The sequence below is a fragment of the Scomber scombrus genome, chromosome 20 (genome assembly GCF_963691925.1).
Source record: "Scomber scombrus chromosome 20, fScoSco1.1, whole genome shotgun sequence".
In the NCBI taxonomy this organism is placed as follows: Eukaryota; Metazoa; Chordata; class Actinopteri; order Scombriformes; family Scombridae; genus Scomber; species Scomber scombrus.
In genome coordinates this window covers 13,033,966-13,054,663 of record NC_084989.1, presented here as the reverse complement: position 1 = coordinate 13,054,663, position 20,698 = coordinate 13,033,966, and the positions used below count along the sequence as shown (strand labels likewise).

The 20,698-nt window shown below is 42.1% G+C and overlaps 1 protein-coding gene across 6 annotated transcripts in view; it reads right to left on the bottom strand.

The window, feature by feature from the left end:
- Window positions 1-302: 302 nt before the first annotated feature.
- The window catches only part of eya1 (EYA transcriptional coactivator and phosphatase 1), a 31,416-nt gene continuing 11,020 nt past the window's right edge, over window positions 303-20,698 (bottom strand). For 3 of the 6 annotated variants that reach the window (XM_062441186.1, XM_062441188.1, XM_062441189.1), the window contains 10 exons: window positions 20,133-20,319; window positions 19,250-19,392; window positions 18,441-18,524; window positions 14,305-14,394; window positions 4,881-4,939; window positions 4,599-4,759; window positions 4,256-4,370; window positions 3,792-3,913; window positions 2,627-2,727; window positions 303-383 (listed from right to left, as the gene is read on the bottom strand). In XM_062441186.1, coding sequence (XP_062297170.1) covers window positions 303-383; window positions 2,627-2,727; window positions 3,792-3,913; window positions 4,256-4,370; window positions 4,599-4,759; window positions 4,881-4,939; window positions 14,305-14,394; window positions 18,441-18,524; window positions 19,250-19,392; window positions 20,133-20,319 — 1,143 coding nt within the window. The remainder of the gene's footprint in view (window positions 384-2,626; window positions 2,728-3,791; window positions 3,914-4,255; window positions 4,371-4,598; window positions 4,760-4,880; window positions 4,940-14,304; window positions 14,395-18,440; window positions 18,525-19,249; window positions 19,393-20,132; window positions 20,320-20,698) is intronic. The other 3 variants (XM_062441187.1, XM_062441190.1, XM_062441191.1) reach the window with 2 other exon arrangements.

Genomic DNA, 20,698 nt, shown 5'->3' with positions numbered 1-20,698 from the left:
AGTGCCGTAAATTCACCTCTCTCCTTCGCTTCCAGAAAAAAAAAAAAAAAAGAAAAAAAAAGTTTAGGGTTAAGACAAAGTGTGACCGTATGTCAGCACATTAACCGTGCGCTCAGCCTTCTTTTTTTCTCCATTCTCCTCTTCTTTTCTTCCCGTGTAGTGGAAGACAGACGCCATGTAGCACAGGGGGGCCTTTTCTGAGCTGAGGGGTCTGTGGCAAGCGTGGGACGGGGCTGGAGGGCGGAGGTGAAAGGTTGCAGGGTGTGCTGAGGCGGAGCAGGGTTTACGGTGGTAGTGTAGTGCTACAAGTATTCCAGGTCTAGAGCGTGGTGGAGGGCCATGAGGTCTGAATGGCTGGAGATCCTCCAGAAGGGCATGTTGTGCTGTGGCAGGAGTTAAAAAAAGAGGAATCATTATTAAAAAAATATCTAAAACATCGAAAAATTATTTTAAAAAATTAGGCAATTAATCAACTGGTTTATTGAAAATCTTCCATTTATCATTTCTTTTTTCGTTTATTTATGGATATATTGTATTATTGTAAATTCCATATCTTTAAGTTTACTGTTCATAAAAGTAAATACAAGCAGTCATCAATTCTCAAAGCATTTTCATTATTTTCTGATATTTTAGCAACTAATAATTATTCTGATTAAATCTGAAAAATAATCTACAATTAACATAATGGAGAGTTGTCGACCTGTATTATTTTCTACAGCTTGCAAAAAGTGCTAAGAAGATTTCATGCTTTATACTGCAGTGTATACATATAATAAATAAAGTAGGTCTGGTTCATTCACCAGGAAAAGCAATCATTTCAACAATACACCCCAACTGCTCCTCTTGCTCCCTTGTGCATACGTCTGTGCAGCCAAATAGCACATCTGCACCTCTAACTAATTTCTCTGCTGCACCAAGCTGTAGTTTTATACCACCAAACCAGTCCAATAGCTGTCTTCAGCCTCAACAGAAATAAACTCCCTACAGTGTTTTTGAATGAATCTCCTGCCTGTGAGTGTGTGTTTAGGACAGTGCAAATGAGCTGTTGTTCCCAAGCAGAGGACAGAGGAGAAACCTGAGTCGCAGAGAATGAAAGGAGCTTGTCAGGTAGAGTCCTCAGCTCCTCAGTCTGTGGAGCCCATTACCCTCCCCTTATCAAAGGTATGGCCTCTCCCAGGCATATGTTCCGCTTAGGAGAGCCTGCACTGACCCTTAAAAAGCTCTTTGCTTTTTGTTTTGTAAATTGTCTTTGCTTTTAAGTTTAAAAGCTGGAGATGTTATCTCTGCCGTCTCTCCCAGGCAATGGTAATAACTGAAGGCAGAATTGTTTCAGGGATTGTGGATTTTTCTCAGTTTAGGGTGAAGGAATGAGGGCCGAGAGAACCTTCAGACATTTGCTTTTGTAGTTCCACACAGTGTCACGTCTGATATGAGGCCTCCTGACGGGTGAAATTGTTGTGTTATTTCACGTCCTCTCTGATGTTGACACAGAAACCTTTTACCACATGGCGTGTCGTGGGACTCGCAGCACTCAGACAGGGGGGGAAAAAAAACGCCTTATCCTTCCATCAATGTCACACTCCAACAACTCAGGACTGAGTAAAAATATTTGCATCTTTTTCCACAACCATCCCTCAAGACCTTATTCCCAGGGCGTGTTCGCTTTTCATAATACAAAGCTATTGCTTTACACATTTATCCAGGGTAAAGGTTGCTACTTCTTCCTAATCACTCTTCATCTGTCCTCATGCTTCAACTCATTGTTTACTGAGAAACAGGTGAAAAAGGAGCTGGAGGCTTTTCAAAGAGAAACTCTGTGTCTTCACCCTGACACACTGTGGCTCACCATAACTGTCAGAGAAATACGCTCCTGGGCCGCTGATTAATTTGCTAATGAATATGTTTGCTGTGTGCGGCTTGCATGTGGCATTTGGTTTAACACCCAAACTTGGCAGAAATGCTGAATAAACAAACTGTGTAGCAAGAGCCAACAGGTAACATAAAAAGGGTAAGTCAGATGTCAGATTCATCTGAAAAGATACTGTCATGTTTCCTGAAACACTACGGGAGATTTCGGCATCTGGCCTTTCTTTATCCATCTCGTGCTAACAGGCTTGTCATTGCAGTAAATATTCTAATTTCATCAACAATGATTTAAGTCTCTTTTATGCATGCTCTATTTACGGTGCGCCTTCAACATGCCTGAAAGGACCTGTCTAGCATTACACATACAGCATTCACACTGCTCAGGGCACCAAGCAGGAATATATAATTATGCCATCTCTCCCCTCCCCTGCTCTGTAAACCTGAGATGGCGGAGGAAGAGCACTGATTACACACCACAGACTTTCTCTCTTGTACTTGGATGCCCTATAAGAGGATAAACGAATGAAAGTAAAGTAAGGCTGTTAAGGAGGAGAGCTGGAGCGCTGATTCCTTTCTTTAGGAATGTATGGCAGGTATGTTTTGTGTTCTGAAGGCATTCATAATGAACTCTCGACCTTACAGAAAGTAATTATGAGTCCAAGTGTTATCTTTTCTTCAAGCCCCGATTTAAGATAAAATGTATTTCAGATCAAATGTTTTCATTACTGTGTATACAATGTGTTGTCTATTATTCTCTTACCTTTTTTGAGCCTTGCTCCTCTTCCACACCATCGCCAACAACAATGTAAACAACTTTCCTCCCGAACCTTTGAATTACTCTCTCAAAGCAGCTCTCCTTTCCTGTAGAGGAGTTGACAGCAGAGTGTTAGTGGAGCATTGCATGCATGCAAACAGATACACAGGCACACACACACTTTTGACCCACACTAAACACCATCAAGTTGATTCAGAGGCACAGGGTGACAAGAGCCCCTTTAAAAACACCACACGCACACAAAATAGGGCAGAGTGCAAACACTTTGAGCTCGGCACGGAGATGTGATAAGATCAGCCTTCAGATAAAGACAAATCTGAAATGCATTAACTCTGTCGTTCTCCCCCCCAAACCTGGGACAAATGGACTTAAATCAGCTAAATCACTCATGCATGGACCTGGTTAGAAGAACCAGTACGCTTAACGCTCTGAAGAACCCTAAGCTATGCTCTGCTCCAACTCTGCGCTGATGGGCCTGAAAATGGTGCAGGAGTGAAGCTTGATGTTTATTTTGCATTTGAAACAGTGAAAGGGAAGGACTGGAGGAAAAGGGGGAAGACGGGAGGAGGAGGGGGTTGCTGTTTCTGTGGAATGACATAAATGTGCAGAAGTGGTTTCATATGCAGAGACTGAGCAGGAGAGGCCTGGGGAGGCCCAGCACAGGCCCAGCTCCAAGAAAATAATCCCAGGCTGATTAGGCCTATTCCTTCATAGAAGAACATCAATCCTCTTTGCTGACTGAATCTCCCACCCCATCCATGCCTCTGTCCCATCACTACAGTAGCATGTGTTTCTTAACTAGCCTATACAACTATACTAGTCTATACTCTGTTTACACAGAGATGCTACAATATTGCCGTACAGACAACCCTTCGCTATCTCTGCTTTTTAAAAAAATACTGAACCAAACAAAGCCAACACACTGCACCCATGTGTGATTTTAGATAGCATGCTGGCTTTCCAGAAAAGCCCCCCCCCCCTTTGGTTGTACCATTTATACAGAACCTCAAGGTGGAATGACAGCGCAACATTCCCACCTTGAATAGGCTGTGTAAATGGGGCTAATGTTTACACTCAAATTGATAAAGGATTGTTCCTAGCAGACAAAACACAAGAGGATTCAAATCACACATTTCAAACACGTATTTACCTATTTTGGTTGCACTATAAATATTCTCGATAGGAAAGACTATTCCCAGGCCGTAGAGCAGGACCTTAGCCAGGGCAGGGATGAGCTGCGTGGTGGTCACCAGGATATTCACACAGTTTGACCTGAGAGACAGAGGAGGAGAGCAAAAGGATTACATCATTCTAAATCACTCTGAGGGAGGACAAAAGAAAACATAGGGTGTAGAAAATAAAGACACGGCAATGTATCAGTTGTGTAAAACATGTCCTACAATGATGGATTGGACCTCAGCTCCTTTTTAAAGTCAGATCCATTTGCACACTTATCTTTCAAAATCAGAGCACAAAACCTGTCCAAAAGACAAATCGAAGAACTAGTGTGTTGTTTAATGGTTTGGGAGTATGGAGCTGACTTATTTACACCGCATTTGAGTTTATATATGTGTGGTATGGGACTGGGTACAATTTTCCTCACTGGAGTCCTACCTTGAGTGGATTAATGTTAGTGCTTTCAGTGCCAGTGTTAACCAGGAGTCCGTCAAGGCTTCAATTTCTGCTCGCAATTGCAACCAGGCTTCCCTTTTGGCTGGGCCCAGCAGACCTGAAACGCAGGGTAACAATGTTTGGGTTGGACCAGCCCTCTAAATACCACTGAAATGTTCAAAATTTACCCTGACCAAGTGGTGTGGCATGTTTGCTTTTTAAAATACACACACGTGAACACTCGTGGACACTCAAACAAACGCCCACACAATAAGGGCACGAACATCTGCAAACTCATTTCTACATGACACATTTCTACAGAGCAGAACTGCTTGTTGGGGATTACCTCCGACGTTATTTTTGTAGGTGGTGTAGATTTCTTTTACTCGTCTGTAGCGGAAGGCCAACTTTCTCATCCAGTCCACTCCTCCCCTCACACCTGTGGCCAGACATAGGTTGGCACTGGTTGCTGCTGCATGGAAACCGTCAGCGCTGAAGTTATACGTACTGAGATAAAGAAAAAGAAACAGTTTGTTAGGACGAGCTGCTTCACCATTGATGGTAGCAAAGTATATGACATATTTTATGTTGATCTTTGAACAAAGATCAAAGTGTACCAATGTTGTACCTTAGATCCTGGCCGTTGTCATCTGAGGACACATCGTCGATATGTACCTGGTCACATTCCTGAAATACACAAAACATGCTCTTTGAATAATGTGTTTATAAAAAAAGCTAAAAAGACTATTTTAGAACTAGAGGTTTCTTTCGTAGGAGAAAGATGACACTCCCCACATGTTCTTGGTAGTTTTTCACTAGAAAAAATGTATTAAAAATGAATTTAGGAAAAAGAGCTTTGGCTCATTCTTAAACGCCTTCTCTTTGACTCTCTGTCTATCCCTTTGAATCATCTTACATGTTTCTTCCATTGTGCCCTCACTAGCACTGTCCAAACACAAACAAATCTCATCATTAGTCTGGATGGGCCTGTGGCCCACAAAGTTTTTACCACTAGAGGGGTCTAAAGATATTCAAAGCCACAGACATAACCAATTAAGTCTCAATCCAACAACTCTAAACACTCCCCTGGTTGGCATTTGAACTGCTATGTCTGTGAGTACAGATATATATACATACAGTAGAAGAATGTATGTAGGCTAGCTGAATGTATAAAGAGTCCTGGCACTAATGGTCTGTGCATGTGTATGTATATACGAGTGTGCATCTCCAAACATGTGTGCACACTACTCTTCCCCTTTAGGGTGCCTGGCTCCTCTTGGAAAGGTAGAGGGATTCTGCAGCTCTGCACTGATTCCACCGGTACACAGTAACACAATCCAGACTTTCTGGTAAATGTAACCTACTAGAAAAATTGAACCTGATGCTAACCGCCAATGAAATTATGACCTCTGATTGCTGCTGCGCCACACACCAACACAGCCCCGGGGCCAGTCAGCCAGCCAGCCGGCAAAAGAGCTCAGGAGAAAGCAGACTAAAAATCTGTTATTAGTTTTCCATTTATAGGAGCGCTCTAGTGCCTCCCCCTTCCTCCCCTCTCCCCGCCCCATCAGCCAGCTTGAAATGTGAGGGACTCCTGCCTTGGCATTCAGATCAACACATTTCACATGGGGCACACGAGACAGGCTAGTTAAGCCTCTTTTTACTAAAACTTGGAAAAGCTAGCAAATTTGCCAAAAGGAGGTTGAGCAATAGCCTTGTTAAGAGCAAAAGGCTTTGAAATGAATGTGACATCAACATCTCAATTTGTTTCAGTCAGCTCTAATCTAGAATTAATAACAGAGAGAATATTTGATATCTTTCTGAAGTAGTTTGAAGAATTTCTCTGGTTTTAAATTGGTTGCATAACTGCCAAAAAAGGTTCTCACCTGTTTAAAGTTATGTGAAAAATAATAATTTCACATGGAAATTGAAACTTCAGGGAGAGAATTCCCCTCCGGTTTCAAGTATGAAAAATCCTTTCCGAATTTTTAAGCTTTTTAATTAAGTTTCATCCGGCTGTTAAGACACCCAAACACAGAAAGGACTTCCTTGTTTTAAGTCAATCTAACTGAGGCCAAATGCTGACGTTATTGCATTCCTCTCTAATGCTAGAGCAGGGTAAGGGTAAGGGCTTTGGACCGTAAACCTTTTTTATTTTACTGGTTCCCCTCTGAACAAATTTTTCATCTCCCTGGATTTGTGGGGAGAGGGAGGGGAGAGCGACGTGAGGAAAAACTCAAACCAGCTGTTCTTTAACAGAATTAAAATCTTGACCCCCAACCCCTGCTCTAATGCAGCCATTCTCTCGCCAAGCCTCTCCCAGCAAGCACCGAGATCCAAAGAGGAAAAGACTTTGACCCCGTGACCCTTTCCCCTCCTCTCCGGGGCTCCTGCACCCCGATAAGGGGGTGGAAGGGAAGAGAGGTGGAGATGGAGGAGAGCAGCGGGTAAAGGCTGGGGGAGACAGCCCAAAGTGACCTCACATGGAGCCGGCTCTGAGCCCTGCGTTCCAGAAGATGGACTGCCAATTGGAGATGGGGTGTAGGCGGGGGCTCTTAGCTCTGTTGGCCTAATCTGTTTCCAGACACTCACCAGTAGATCTTTAATAGTTGAAGAAAGCAGCAATTTGTCCCAGCTTGAGGATTTGCTGCCAACAGACTTGTGGATAATTTATGTTCACGAATTATCCAAAAATTTTCCTCAGAAGAAAATCCAAGCCAGAAGTATTAGTGTGCGTAATTCCTTTAGTAGTGGAGGCATGTCTGTTTGTTTAGGAAAACAAAAACAGCTCCCTGGGTTAAGTACCTCATAAAGCCTCCATTCAGAGACCTCCCATTCTGGTGCAAGTGACTGGAATGCTTCTATTATCCTTTAATTACCCACTAATAAATCAGACACAATCAGCTAACTGCAAAAGCTCTTGCCACCTCTTTTACTTTGAACACACGCCCATTCAGTTCCACTCATTTGGTCAACCATTGCTTAATTGTATGCTGTCCCCTGGTACCTTGTTGAATAACAATAGTTCCTCATATTTGTTCTTCCCATGTAATGTGTTTCTTTCAGAGTCTGACAGCCAGCAGGGATCAAAACAGATATTTGAGAACAATATTACTCAGCATGTTAATTATGGGTCTGCCAGATCCAAACTCTAACATGACTCTAAACACATAAATATGTCTTGGCAATTAGACCTAACAGAGGCTATTATAACTGCTGCCTGATTATGAATGATTTTTCATGGACTTGTCCAAATCCTCAAAGCTAATAAACAAACCAAACCTCACTGAATATAATGTAATGAAAATTCAAAAGGCCTGGAAAAATACAGGCGGTTGAGTTCTTCTCACCATGCTGCTTATTTACAGTTTGAATGCACTATGTTTACATAGCTTTCTAATTATGTAGATATTACGACACTTAATTAGCAGCTAAACGGGGCTCACAGAAGTTTGTGTATGTGTGTGTGTACTGAGGTTGGAGGGGGTTGTTGGAAGAATGCACAGACCCAAACAGTTACTGTTCCCAGCTGGGGCTGGCATAAACCTCTGCACTGGCTCCTTGGGAGGACTGGGAAAGCTAACAGAGGAGGTGGCTGTGGGCAATGTCGTACAGTAACCCTTACACATACTCATTAGGAGCCACTTCTGAAGGCCACATAAACACCACAGAGTCATGGATGGTGCAGGTTCAACTCAGTTAAGTACAGTTGTACAATTGGGTGGTGAATTTTACTAACTGATGGACACGCTGATAAACTCAGTGGCATTCTGGCATATTTACATGTCTGAATGCTTAATTGAAAAAGACATAGAACTGCTCTTAAAAATGTATGCTGAGCATACAAAATACAAATAAGAGAAAATAAAAACTTGGATGTAATTTTCAGTACAATTAGTGTTACGTTATGATTAAATAACTCACTTCCAGGAATTGCAAAATAATTCATAAACTATGAAAGTTAGCATCATTTTGAATGCTTAAAAGAAAAATAACAGTGCTTTTATTTTGTTTGTAGAACACTACCGATCTTCAGGATGGTAGCAGTTGAAGGGCAGTCTGAGAAATTCTTAGAACCTTTTGAACATCTCTTTTCCATCGAATCCCCCCATTCTCCCCTCACGAGCAAACAGTGGTCTCTCTAAAACCTACAATCACTGCTAACTCACACCAGATGTTCCTACTGTACTCAAGAGTGAAGAGCCTCCACCAGAAGCCATCGCAATTACTCCTTATGCAAACACTATGTCTTTCTGTTAAATTCACCAGCAACATATTTTCTTTTATCGTAGTTCATTCAGCTACCAAACAATCCTTATCTGTTACGGAAAGGTAAAAACACCAAAATATGTGCAACAATTGAAGACAGGATGCTTCTGCCTCAGAAGGAATCCATCTCTACATCAGATACCCTCTCTTCCTCTCTCTGTCTCGGTCTCTCTGTCTGCTGAAAACTTTTCACCGAGGAGGAAGCTATCAGAGCCTTCTTTGTTCCCTTGGCATCTGTCATTAGGCAATCAGCGATGACGGCCTGAGTCTTCCTGTAGCCCTGGAAGGAGCTCAGAGTGGTGAATGCAACAGTCAGAGGCAGGGAGACGAAAGAGGGGGCTGCTCAGCAATGTTACCAAAACACAGAAATGGCCACACTACCTAAACTAACTCTTAGACCTGTTTTCCCATGAAGGTCTAGTTCACTGCTGCACTGACATTGTCCACTTTCTGGATACAAGCTGCCCCCACTCGCCTCCCCTCTCATCTTCTCACTCAGGTGAGCTGTGTGTGCGTTGGGTGGGGGTGGGTGGTCAAAACCAGTGTGAGCGATAACAGCCATCATCACAGCATCCCTTGTGACCCTACAGGCTAATGCCATGTGAAAAAGGCTCATCCATGGTTCGCAGGTTCTCAATACTGCCACTCCACCGGCAGAGGCTGTCATCCCCCCTGCGGTCTCTGACCCCCAGCAACTTCCTTCTCTGTTCCCACCACAGGCACCCCTGTCTGGGGGGAAAGGAGGAGGGTGCAGAGGGGAGGGGGTGCTGTGATTACCTGGGGGTCAAACACAGGATGTGGGTAACAAAGGGAGAGTTCTTCGAACCCACTTCATTCCAATCCACAATCTGTGCTTGAACAGTCACGGAATTCAAACAGCGGCGCCAAACAAAGCACAGGTATAGAGACGTCCATGCTGGTTTTGCAAAAATTCACACGATCAGGAGAAGAGATCCAGAAGGAGCACAGTCAGTTTTATTCCACAAAGGACTGAATATTAACAAAGTGGTCTATAAAGTCTTTCTGTAATAACTGGAAAAGTAAAAAATATATAAAAAGAAAACACCCAACAGGTAGTGAAGAGTATAAATTAGTTGGGTGTGATGGATGAACTGCTTCTCATTATTTCCTATTTTAGGCATTGCACGTCCAAACCGCACCTCAAGGAGAGCGACATTAAATACAATATCAAATCTCAGGCATTTCAACATTTTTCCCTTGCAACAAATGTATCCACTGGACTGTTGTCTGGACAAATCTGTGCAATTTCTGTTCTCTTTCTCCACAGACAATCCTGGGCAGGTGTTATGTCTCCCTTTTTAATGCAGGGGAAGACAATCTACTTTTAAATATCATCATTTATCACCAGACAGTGATGTTATGTTTTCAGTGTACCCTCAACCCCTATTGGTGCATGAATCTGCTATGTTAGGATAGTGGGTAAAGGGTGGGGGTGAGGTGGAGCTCTGTGGAGTGAAGATTGACAGGGTGGCTTTGAAACCTCCACTTTCTCTCTGTAGTCTTTCCAAAACACATCAGTGGCCTTGCCTTGAGACTTGATGGAGTTCTGTCGAGGAGCCATGACAGAACTGCTGCATCAGTAGCCAGACAAATGATGAAATACCCACATCAGTGTGTACAGACCTAAATAAGCCCATATGAAAAAATATACTATATACTATATATAGATGTTAATTATTTAAAATATAAATTAAAACAAAATTCTGATACTGAGCTACAGTGTTAATAGGTAACCAATGAACTGAATTTCATGATTCAGTGAATAACACAGTTGGCGTTATGTTCGTTCTTACTGGGAATAAAATCACAAAAAACAGTCGAGGAAAATACCATAAAGCTACCAATCATATGGAATGGCGAGTACAGGATCTGACTCTCTACAGCGAGACATAAAACCAACAGAATGGGTCCACACTAAGAGGCTCTGGAGGGCCATTTCAGCCTGTAGGAAAGGTAACCGTGCGTTTCACAGCATCTCTCATTAACAGGCAGCCCCTGGGTGAGAGTGACAGAGGAGGTTTCAACCCTGCGACTGCAGGCTGGGAGCTATAAAAAGCAGTCAGTTCGCAGTGTCACAGGGTTGTTCCACAGATACAGTATGCATGTGGGAAAGAGTTTGTAGGTATTTTCACGAGTGTAAGTGCAGTATGTATGTTTTGTGTGTGTGTGTGTTAAAACTATGGCGCACAACATGTTTAGAGTGCTTGTGCATGAGAGTGTGAAAGAGTGTTGCACACAGCATGGAGGCATCAGTGGACTAATTTAAAATGTTCCCACCTTTAGAGACCTCTCCCCCCTCTCTCTCTGTGAGTGGTTTGCCCCCATGCCCTTTATCCTCCAGACAGGGAGGATTGTTTTCTCACCCAGGGAGGGGGGAGATGGCAGCCCCTGTACCCCACTGCGAGGGGAACACAGGGGGCTCGGCCAGCGAGAGAGAGGCCCCCGGTTCCCACATACTGTTTAGCGTTAGCGTTTGAGCTGCAGCAGCGCACCTACAGTAAACTCACACCCTGAGTCACAGCAGAGCTGTCAGTCTTTGCAGTGAGATCAGTCTCAGTGGGCTTCATTATACACATCACCTCAAACCATCAATTAACTGCACATTCAAGCCCATGCCACAGCACTAGAGTAAAAATGACAACCAGTGAACTTAACCATTTTATAGTAAACATAAGATATATGAAAAACAGTAATTTACTCATGAAAGTATATTATTATGAAACAAATATTATTGTTTAATTCAGAAAATAAAATAGAGAAATTATTGTTATTACTTTACCATTATGTATTTGCTTTTAATTCACAAATTAACTAAATAATAAAATATACATTTATATTATTTATAGATTAATCTAAAATATAGATTTGTATTAAATCTCTGTAGCTATTAAAATACAACTTCTTCTATAAGGAAAATTAATACAGTGGAAATCACATCAATAGAGATCATATTGCCTTGGATTACTTTCGTAATACTGCCTTCAGTGAGAGCTTTTTTGATGATAAAAACAGATTGTGCTGTTCATACAATACTGCACACATCCTTTAAAAGACTGAGTAGCAAATGTTTTTTGCGGGACGATCGATACAGAGATTTGTGTGTGTGTGTGTGGGTTGGGAGAAGTCTTTCAGGGGGTGCCGTATTTCTGGGACCCACATTCAATACTATCTAACAGTGAATGAGAAAAGAGAGCGCTGATCCAGAAAAAGGTTAGAGGGAAAGAGAAGGAGAGAGAGACGTAAGGGTGAAACTGATCCCTGTTGACCCCTTCGGCATGCCCTCTTTCTTTTTATGACTTTCCTCCGAATCGTCACTCACCAGCTCTATCAACATGGTCCAGCCTCCATTCACACACACACACACACACACACACACACACACACACACACACACACACACACACACACACACACACACACACACACACACACACACACACACACATACACACACACACACACACACACGGAACACACATAATACACAGGCTAAGACTACAGACTTTGCTGTAGCTTTGGCGGGCAAAACTGAATATAATGCTTGATTGTGACATTTAAAGGCTGTGTAAACAACTCAAATATGTTTCAAATATTTGGATCAGATTAAGGCTTAAAAATCTACATTTTAATAAAAGCAAAAATAATCAATGACTGTATGCATTGTAGATTTTAAGAAAGCTGAGTCCACATTTAATGTTCTTGTGCAGAGGCTGGCAGGACACCAGTGTTAAGACTTAGATGGACCACTCACACACACCGCTAGGCCACTAACTCTGCACCTGTGTTTCTGCACAGCCTCTGGGGTCTCCCTTTATGGCTTAGACTAAATTAGATGGACCATATGCATTTCTGCACATGCTTAAATACATAACTGCTGCTGGCTGTGGTATTTATAGTTGGACTCTATTTAGCTCTATCTGAGATGGAGGACTGTAAATCAGCAGAGAGGAAACACAACTGGTTAGGCGTTGCTGAGAACTGGCACTTAACACTCAGAGTGGTCCAGCTCAGTTTAGGAGGAGAGATCAATACGCCTTCAACAGAATGTCACTCCACCTCTGGTATGATTGTTAATGACAATCGGTGCAATGTTTGCAGAGAGGTCTTTATGTTGGACATTCTAAAAAGCATTCTTTCAGCAGACCACAGACTGCTATTTTAATCATAATACTCTAGTTTAAACTGGAAAAAAATCTGAAGCTTTTAAGTGTCAAAACAAAATCTAATAATTTCGTTACTGAGATAGAGCAGAAGAAATATACGGAGTGCATTTTTAAATAATTTTATAAGAAGTCTGGGCTGCCAATTCATCTGTGAACAGTTTCATTACACATGAAAAGAAATCAAAACACAGGACAGATGTTGAGCAAAACCACATTTAAGAGTTGTCACAAACTGCCATTTTTTCAAATGATTGGGGCACATCTATTAAATAAAGTGCAGCTACGATGGATTCTACATGGCCAGGGCATAAGGAAATATTTAACCAGCCAATTTCAGCCAATTAACTTTGATCACAATGACTGCGTTTGGATTCTCATTCACTCGTCTGTCTGGGGGAGTATGAACATTTTCTTTCCCTGTCTCTCTCCCGTTTTTTCCTCCCTCTTGGGTTTGCTTCATGTAACACAGTCGAACATGGTGGTGAGTAATGAGACTTGGCAGACTGGCCACAGATCTCTTCACACTTAAGTATCAAACAAAACATTTCCTCTCCTGTGAGGTCAGCAGAAAACAGGACACTGAGGAAAAGCGCTGGGTCAGTGAGATCACATTCACCGGGAGAAACAGACTGAGAGGAGAAGGCAGGAACAAAAATCGAGGAATAAAAAACTCAATAAAAACATAGACAGTGAGTTGGATAGAACTAGAAATACAATGGTGATAAATTACTTTGTTTATTGCTATAATGTGATGTGCAGTGATGGGTGGGTCTCACATCTGGATCAGGACAGTAGCGGGTGCGTCTTCATGTCTCTGAGTGTGTGTATACTGTATATATGAACGTGGCAAACATTTATCGGTACATACAGCCTGAGCTACGCATCTCTGACCCTCCCCAAAATGAAGCACACTTGCGCGCGCACACACAGACACACACACACACACACACACACACACACACACACACACACACACACACACACACACACACACACACACACACACACACACACACACACACACACACACAACTTCCCTACCCCTGATCCCTCTATTCCTGTGTCCCAGGGGCAGATTTTACACTAGCCGTACATGAATCAGGGGGGCAAAGAGGCGTGGGAGGGGAGACGGTGGGGGATTTCATGCTGTGACAGAGGGGTCTGTGGTGTAGGTGGACAGCGACACCAAGCACACAGCATGACATACAGACAGACAGAGCGGCCACAGAAACACTAAAGCCTGACAAATTGCACTAGCCGCTATGGGAGTGGGATGGAGGTGACGGTGGGGGCAGGGATGGTGACCCAGCAACGATAGAGACTGACAGCACATGCAAAATTCATGGTATCCCTTAGGCTCCAAGGTAATACTTCACCACTACGAGACTGATAACCGAGAAACAGGCTTCACGCTATGAAACAGTTGCTGCTTTTACAAAAAATCTTGTGGACTGTTCTTGCTCCTGTAAGAATATACAGTATGAACTCTAACCACTAAAACCATCACGAGGTGAACAGAAAGCATTTATGCAGAATAGGAACATAGCAACAAGTTAAAGAAAGCTCAACAAAGAGGGTAAAACACACAAATAGACGCACCTCTAAGTCGTTAAAGAATAGGTGTGTGTCGGCCAAGTTGAAGATCATTTCTTCCATCCTCAGGCCTAATGAAACAGATGTTGGAGGGTCCTGAAAAACAGACAAAAACAATTCAGTAAAAGTTTTTTTTACATTTAAAGTTTTTCCCCCTTTTTGAAAGAGTTAGTGTTATACAGTAAATAATTCTGTTCTATGTGAGTCATTCAATTAACACAGAATCCTTTTAAATTCCTCAGCAGGCCATTCTCATAAAAGAAGACATTAGGCAGACTTGAAAGTTTCAGCCTCTGTTTATGACTCTCCAAAAGGGACCAGAATAGTCATCAGAAATGCCACAGAGTTGAATGAATGCAGTAAAAGCATGTCTCTTCTCAGGAGGGGTGGTCGATTTAGAAGAGTTGGGGTCACTGCCTCATCGTAAATAGTCCATTCTCCACATAGTTGTGGTGATGCATCATCTGATTTCTCTCTAGGTGATACAACACAATTCACCGTGAAGTTTCCTAAGTTCATCAACAGCAACTCTGGGGTGTTTGTTAATATTAAAAATCATTCACAGACAAAACAACTGTAATTTTTCCCTTAAATCCTAGTCTCTGTCAGTAATTTGACACGGGCTGTAATGGTGATATGGTTTCACTGTCTGTAAGATAATACCTTGAGAGAAGCAAACTACACTGTAAATAGTTAATGAGCCTGTGACAATGTGTTATTTTCCCTTTAAAAAGATAATGAATAGGCAAAAAGTTTTCAGTGCATTTTACATTAATATATCTATAAAGATAATCCAAATTAACTGTTTTTAATTGCACATTTAATTCATAAAATTCACTTGTCCATCCCATTATTCATATTCTGTTCAGACATAAAACAACATACAAAACATATTATAATTAACATTCAAAGAAACAAATTAACAAAGTAGAGAGAAGTACAACTTTTTTAAATTGTTGCACAAATTGAATTTGTTGTTATCTTAAATCTCTAATTAGCAGATTGTCTTTAGCAGGTAAAGGATAAAGACAGACAATAACAGGCTGTAAGAAGAGGATTTTTCTGCAGCTGGGTGAGACAGAATTGTAGACAGGCCAGGCAGGACCAGAAGCAGGGATTACAGAGTTAAACCACCTGAAGACACACCTGAGCTTTTTACTGATTAGCTGTCACACCCCACAATGCTTATGTTTTCACTAAAATGACGGAGGACAAACCACACAAGTAGAACTCAATCCCCACTTCTAGAGGCTTTGTCCTTTCTCTTAACCCTCCCAGTTTGAATCAATCTTTCAGTCAGAATTCATCAAAAATAATTAGCCTCCTACATTCCTACCTCTGCTGGGTGATTTAACGTTATGGGCTAGTTTGGTGGGAAAAGGCAGTCTTCCCCAGCGCAAGTGAATCCTTTCCGATTAAATCTAAACAATCAGTCAGTGAGGGAGTTAAGAATACAAGCAGGCCAGAAGGCCAAAGTGCTGCTGCTGTCATTGCTCCAGCACCACCTGTCCCAAGATGTCAGTGCCATCCACTGGGGCGCCAAGTCCCCCCCTCCCTCTGAGCCCCTTACCAATAACACCCCCCCCATCCCCACCCACTTTAAGCTCTAGCCCTGGCCAGCCCAATAGCAGCACAGCTGGCCTTAGCCATCAGCTTTATGGGGGTGAGCTGCCTTGATGCCAATTAAAAGAGTTGATAAGAACAGCAGTGTGTTTCAGGGAGAGAGAGAGAGAGAGAGAGAGAGAGAGAAAGAGAGTTAGAGAGAGTGGGTGGGAGGTCACAGTAAGTGAGAGAAAGTGTGGATGTGTGCTCACTCAGATAAACATCTATTTATAGTAAGCTCAGGGCAGCTAGGAGGTAAAACTGTTTTGCAACTTTTTTGTTTACACCAATGAGATAGGTATGACATGTATGACAGATGGGTGGAGAAAGGGGAGAGACAGGGTGGTGGTTGTGGTTGATGGGTTGTTGTGGTGTAAGTTTGTCTGGTTCACTTTTTTTCTGAGGTAGTTTACAGATCTGCATTTCTGATAGGCTTTGAGGGAGAGCGCTCTGTGGTTGCTGTGAGTACGCATGTCTCCGTCTTAAGATATCATTTTAATAGGGTAATGTCAGTCGGTTTGACTATGAGAAAAGGAGAAAAAAATGCTAAAACGGGACTGAAATGGTAAAAAGTTGGGGGAAAGATGGAACAAAAGAGAAAACAGAGTGAGAGGGACTCGAGCGGCTGCCACATCATACAGTATATGAGCCCTGATGGAATGGGCCCTTATGGAGTCAGGACTGTTTCCTGTTTCAGAGGAGCACACTGGAGACCCTGTGTGTGTGTGTGTGTGTGTGTGTGTGTGTGTGTGTGTGTGTGTGTGTGTGTGTGTGTGTGTGCGTGTGTGTATGTGCAACACATCTTTATAATGAAACCACATAGGTTGATTGTACCTGAACTTCAGAACAACCCCTCGGAACACTTTCTAATATGCCGCCTCTGTTGGCAGTAATCGTAAAAAATAATTATGTTTTATGGCGTGACAACGTTGTGGTTAAGGTCTGGTTAGGTTTAGGCACAAAAACCACTTGATTAGGGTTAAAGAAAGATCAGGGTTAGGGGGTTAGGGTTAAAATGATCATTTTAAACTTGTTAAAGTTACTTCCTTAAAGTTACAGAGCATGGCAACAGTAGATACCATGACGATCAAATCATGGTTTTAAAAAAACTATCCAGACTCACAGTTGGAAACATGACACTTTCAGTTGGAAACAGGAAGTGAACAGCAGTCTCCTGCAGCTAAATCCACTTTTTGCCATTTTTTACCCTAATTTTAAAATGTGTCACTTTATATTGATATAATCTTAACTGCATTTCTTCCCCAGGTCATATTTACCACAGCTACAAAACAGGTCGTTTTTTGCTGACTGAAATTTCAACCTATATTGTCGTTTTTCTAGTGAGGACGAGCTGGTGTGTGTGTGGTTGGAGAGTCCCTCATCACTGAGCCACGGCTCCCTGGGCTAAGCCTTAGCTCTCTCTTTACCCAGCATGCAGGGCTGAGAATAAAGTAAATAAACAGTGGAGGGTCGTGGGGCAGCCCTCTTTCACCCCAAAAACAAAACACTGCCCCCTTCAAACACCCCCTCTTACCAGAACAAAGGCACAGAGCACGGGCTGGAGACGCTAAGCTCTCTGACATATGAGGAGCAATATGTCATTTTGGACTTCAAAACCAGACAGCTCAATAGCAAAAAAACTGGTGATTAGAAATGCTGCTCTCAGACAAAATAAAATAAAATATAGATTAATTTAGCATCTAAAAATGTGAATTAGGGATGAATTGATTATTTTTTGTTCACATGTACTATATCTAAATGGGAAAAACAGAGTGAATGATGCACTTTGAAAGCTATATAGAACCTATGACCTCAACAAAGCCATGAGAATAGGATTCTGCTTTATTTCCCAAATTGTTTGTTTTGAAAGTTTAAATTTAGAGAAGCAATTTACATGGAACAACAAGCAAAGCCTAGAAAAGTAAACTCTTCATCTTATGAGCATAGACAGGGACATGGGATAGAAAACGACCTTCCAGTATAATAATATCTGTTTGTTAAGATTTATATATACATATGTATATATATAATTAAGGCAGGTTTAAGAGAAACTCTGTGTTCTAGTTTGAGTTTTGACTGAGCTACATTTGGTAGACTCACTCTCCTGCCAGGGTCTCCAGGGAGATCCTTGCCTGAAAAGGATGGATTGAGAAGCACTTAATTAAACTAACAATGTGGCATTTCTGAAGGAGAAAGGAACACTTAAGATGTGTCAATAGACATCCAGAGTGCAACTGTTGTGAGCCCCTACAGCCGAGCCCTATCCAGCCATGCATAGCTCCAACAGCTGCAAAGAGCAGTCAAATACTTGCCAAGCCTCATTGGACCTATTAAAAAAAGAAACAATTATCTGTACATTGAGTTCTGCTCTATCTTCTCACTATGGGCTTAAGGCATAGTGAAAACTATACTCCACTCAATGGCAACACCACCCCCCCCCCTCCTGATTCTTTTTTTTCTTCTTTTTTTTCTTGCCTTTTAATATTTATGTGTTTTGCTGATAACGTGCACCGCTACTGCCACAGTCTGATGTCACTCACCCGTCCATATCTGTTGGCATAAGAACCCGTAAGCAAGGAATGGAAAACGATGATTGTTTCATCCAGGTCCCAGATGAAAACTCGCTGGAGAGATGGGGGTGGAGGGGGAAGAAAGAAACAAAGAAAAACAGAGAGAAAAGAGGCAAAATCAATGGTGCACTCTGTAGGGCTGCAAGGTGATCCTCCTGGTCAATAGGCCAGGAGCGTGTATTTGTGCGCCACAGGGACCAGAATCCATTTGCTTGAGTTGGTCACCGCAACACTCCTCCCATCACTCCACCACATGCTTTCCACTCCTTGCCCTTTACATTAGAGTAATCAATAGCGACAAACTAATTAACTAGATATGTTAACATGCCATGATGTCAGCGCTATAATAGGTGCTATTAACCTTGTTGATATTCATATCATATTAATGAAGAGCCCTTTGAATGATCATAAGTTTATTTTGACATATGGTCACTATCAAAGTGTTTCATGGCTCATGGTGCAATTTTAACATTGTCAGTCACAGCTAGTGTCCAGTAATTGATGAATATATATATTATTTACTTCAGTGGCGACTCACTTAATCAAAGGCCTTATTTTTTTATGAGGTATATGTGAGAACTTTATATAAGATATGTGTTTCATGATGTCATATAGTCCATAATGCATCAATAATCCAGCCATAAATAAGCAATCAAATCTTTAAGATCTTTAAATCAAGTGTTAAAGTTGGTATGGCAGCCATATAGTAAGTGGATTAGTGTTCATGTGCCTCAGACAGGGCGAGGCTGTCTGTCGCCAAGGTAGCGGGCTCACCCTACCTCAAGGTCGGAGTCAGGCGGCGGTGATGGGTTGTTGTTCCTTCTTCCCCGGCCACGTGACTTTCCATCTGAGGCCCGGCGCAATCGATCCGAATCTGAATCTTTAATGGGGGTTGATGGACTGTGGATGGTACTGTACTCTGCTGAAAGGAAGGAAAGAAGGAAGAAGGAGCGTATAAAAAAAGGCTGCATCGAAGATGAGCTATTATTTGCTTTTAGCAAGGAAGTTTGAATGACCATTTGTCTTGATGCAGGACAGACAGCTTCCTGGGACATTTTTAGTGATTATGCAAACCTACAGGTAACAAACATATCATAAATCAGTGGAGGAGCACATACTAAAAGCTCTTCGATTTAATAAACAAGAGTTAACAGATGAGATGTCAGATTGAAGTAGTAAAGATGTCATTGTATCTAAACTCAATGACTGTGTATATAATTATGTTCATTTAAAGTCTGATGTCTTTTCTGATGATTGATGACAATTCCAAATGCACTCATTGCACAACATTTCAGCGACTTGTAAAAGATATAATCAGTGTACAACTGCCAGATGATGCATTAATGTCAGAAGACATTACAGAAAATTCTTGATCTGATTTTTTGTCTCAACTTGTCCTGCTTGCCACGTTGCAGCACACTGGATCTGATGGCTGAAACAATTTCCCAATTAAATTGTGCATTTGGGTTAGGAATAACAAGGATTTCTGGCATGGACTCATGTCATGATGTCATATAAAGAGAAACCTCCATTAAGTGAGAAGGAAGGGTTTAAGTGTCTTACTTGTTGATTTTAAAAAAAGAAACATGGCTCAAACCAGGATCAAACTCCTGATATTCACATTACACGAGGAAACCCTGCCACTGCTCATTTGATTCTTACCTGCAGGATTTTCTGTGAGGGCCTGGCTGGTGATGGCAGCAGGTGGCTCCTGGAGGGTGTAGGTGGTGGTGGTGGAGGGTGTGCTGGGGCTGGTGTTGTTACTTGTCATGTAGGGTGAAGTGTAGGGTGAGCTGTTGTAATACTGAGCATACTGGCCCTGTCCAAAGGATGGATAACTGGGGTACTCCTGAGGAGATAGAGAGAGAGAGAGAGAGAGAAAGAGAGAGAGAGAGAGAGAGAGAGAGAGAGAGAGAGAGAGAGAGAGAGAGAGAGAGAGAGAGAGAGAGAGAGAGGAGAGAGAGAGAGGAGAGAGAGAGAGAGAGAGAGAGAGAGAGAGAGAGAGAGAGAGAGGTGGTGAAAAGGTAGTTTACATTTGGGTAAAGATAAAGCAAATAGAGAAAAAGGAGATATAAAGGAATGATAGGTACATGGTGGTGAAAGAGGGAAGATTTCGATCAAAACGGTGGAGGCAATGAGAGATAAAAGGTAGTAGAGTTGAAAAAGAGAAGTATGAGGTTTGCAGAGTAATGTGAGATATGCCCTTAACCTGTGTTGCTACTTTACAG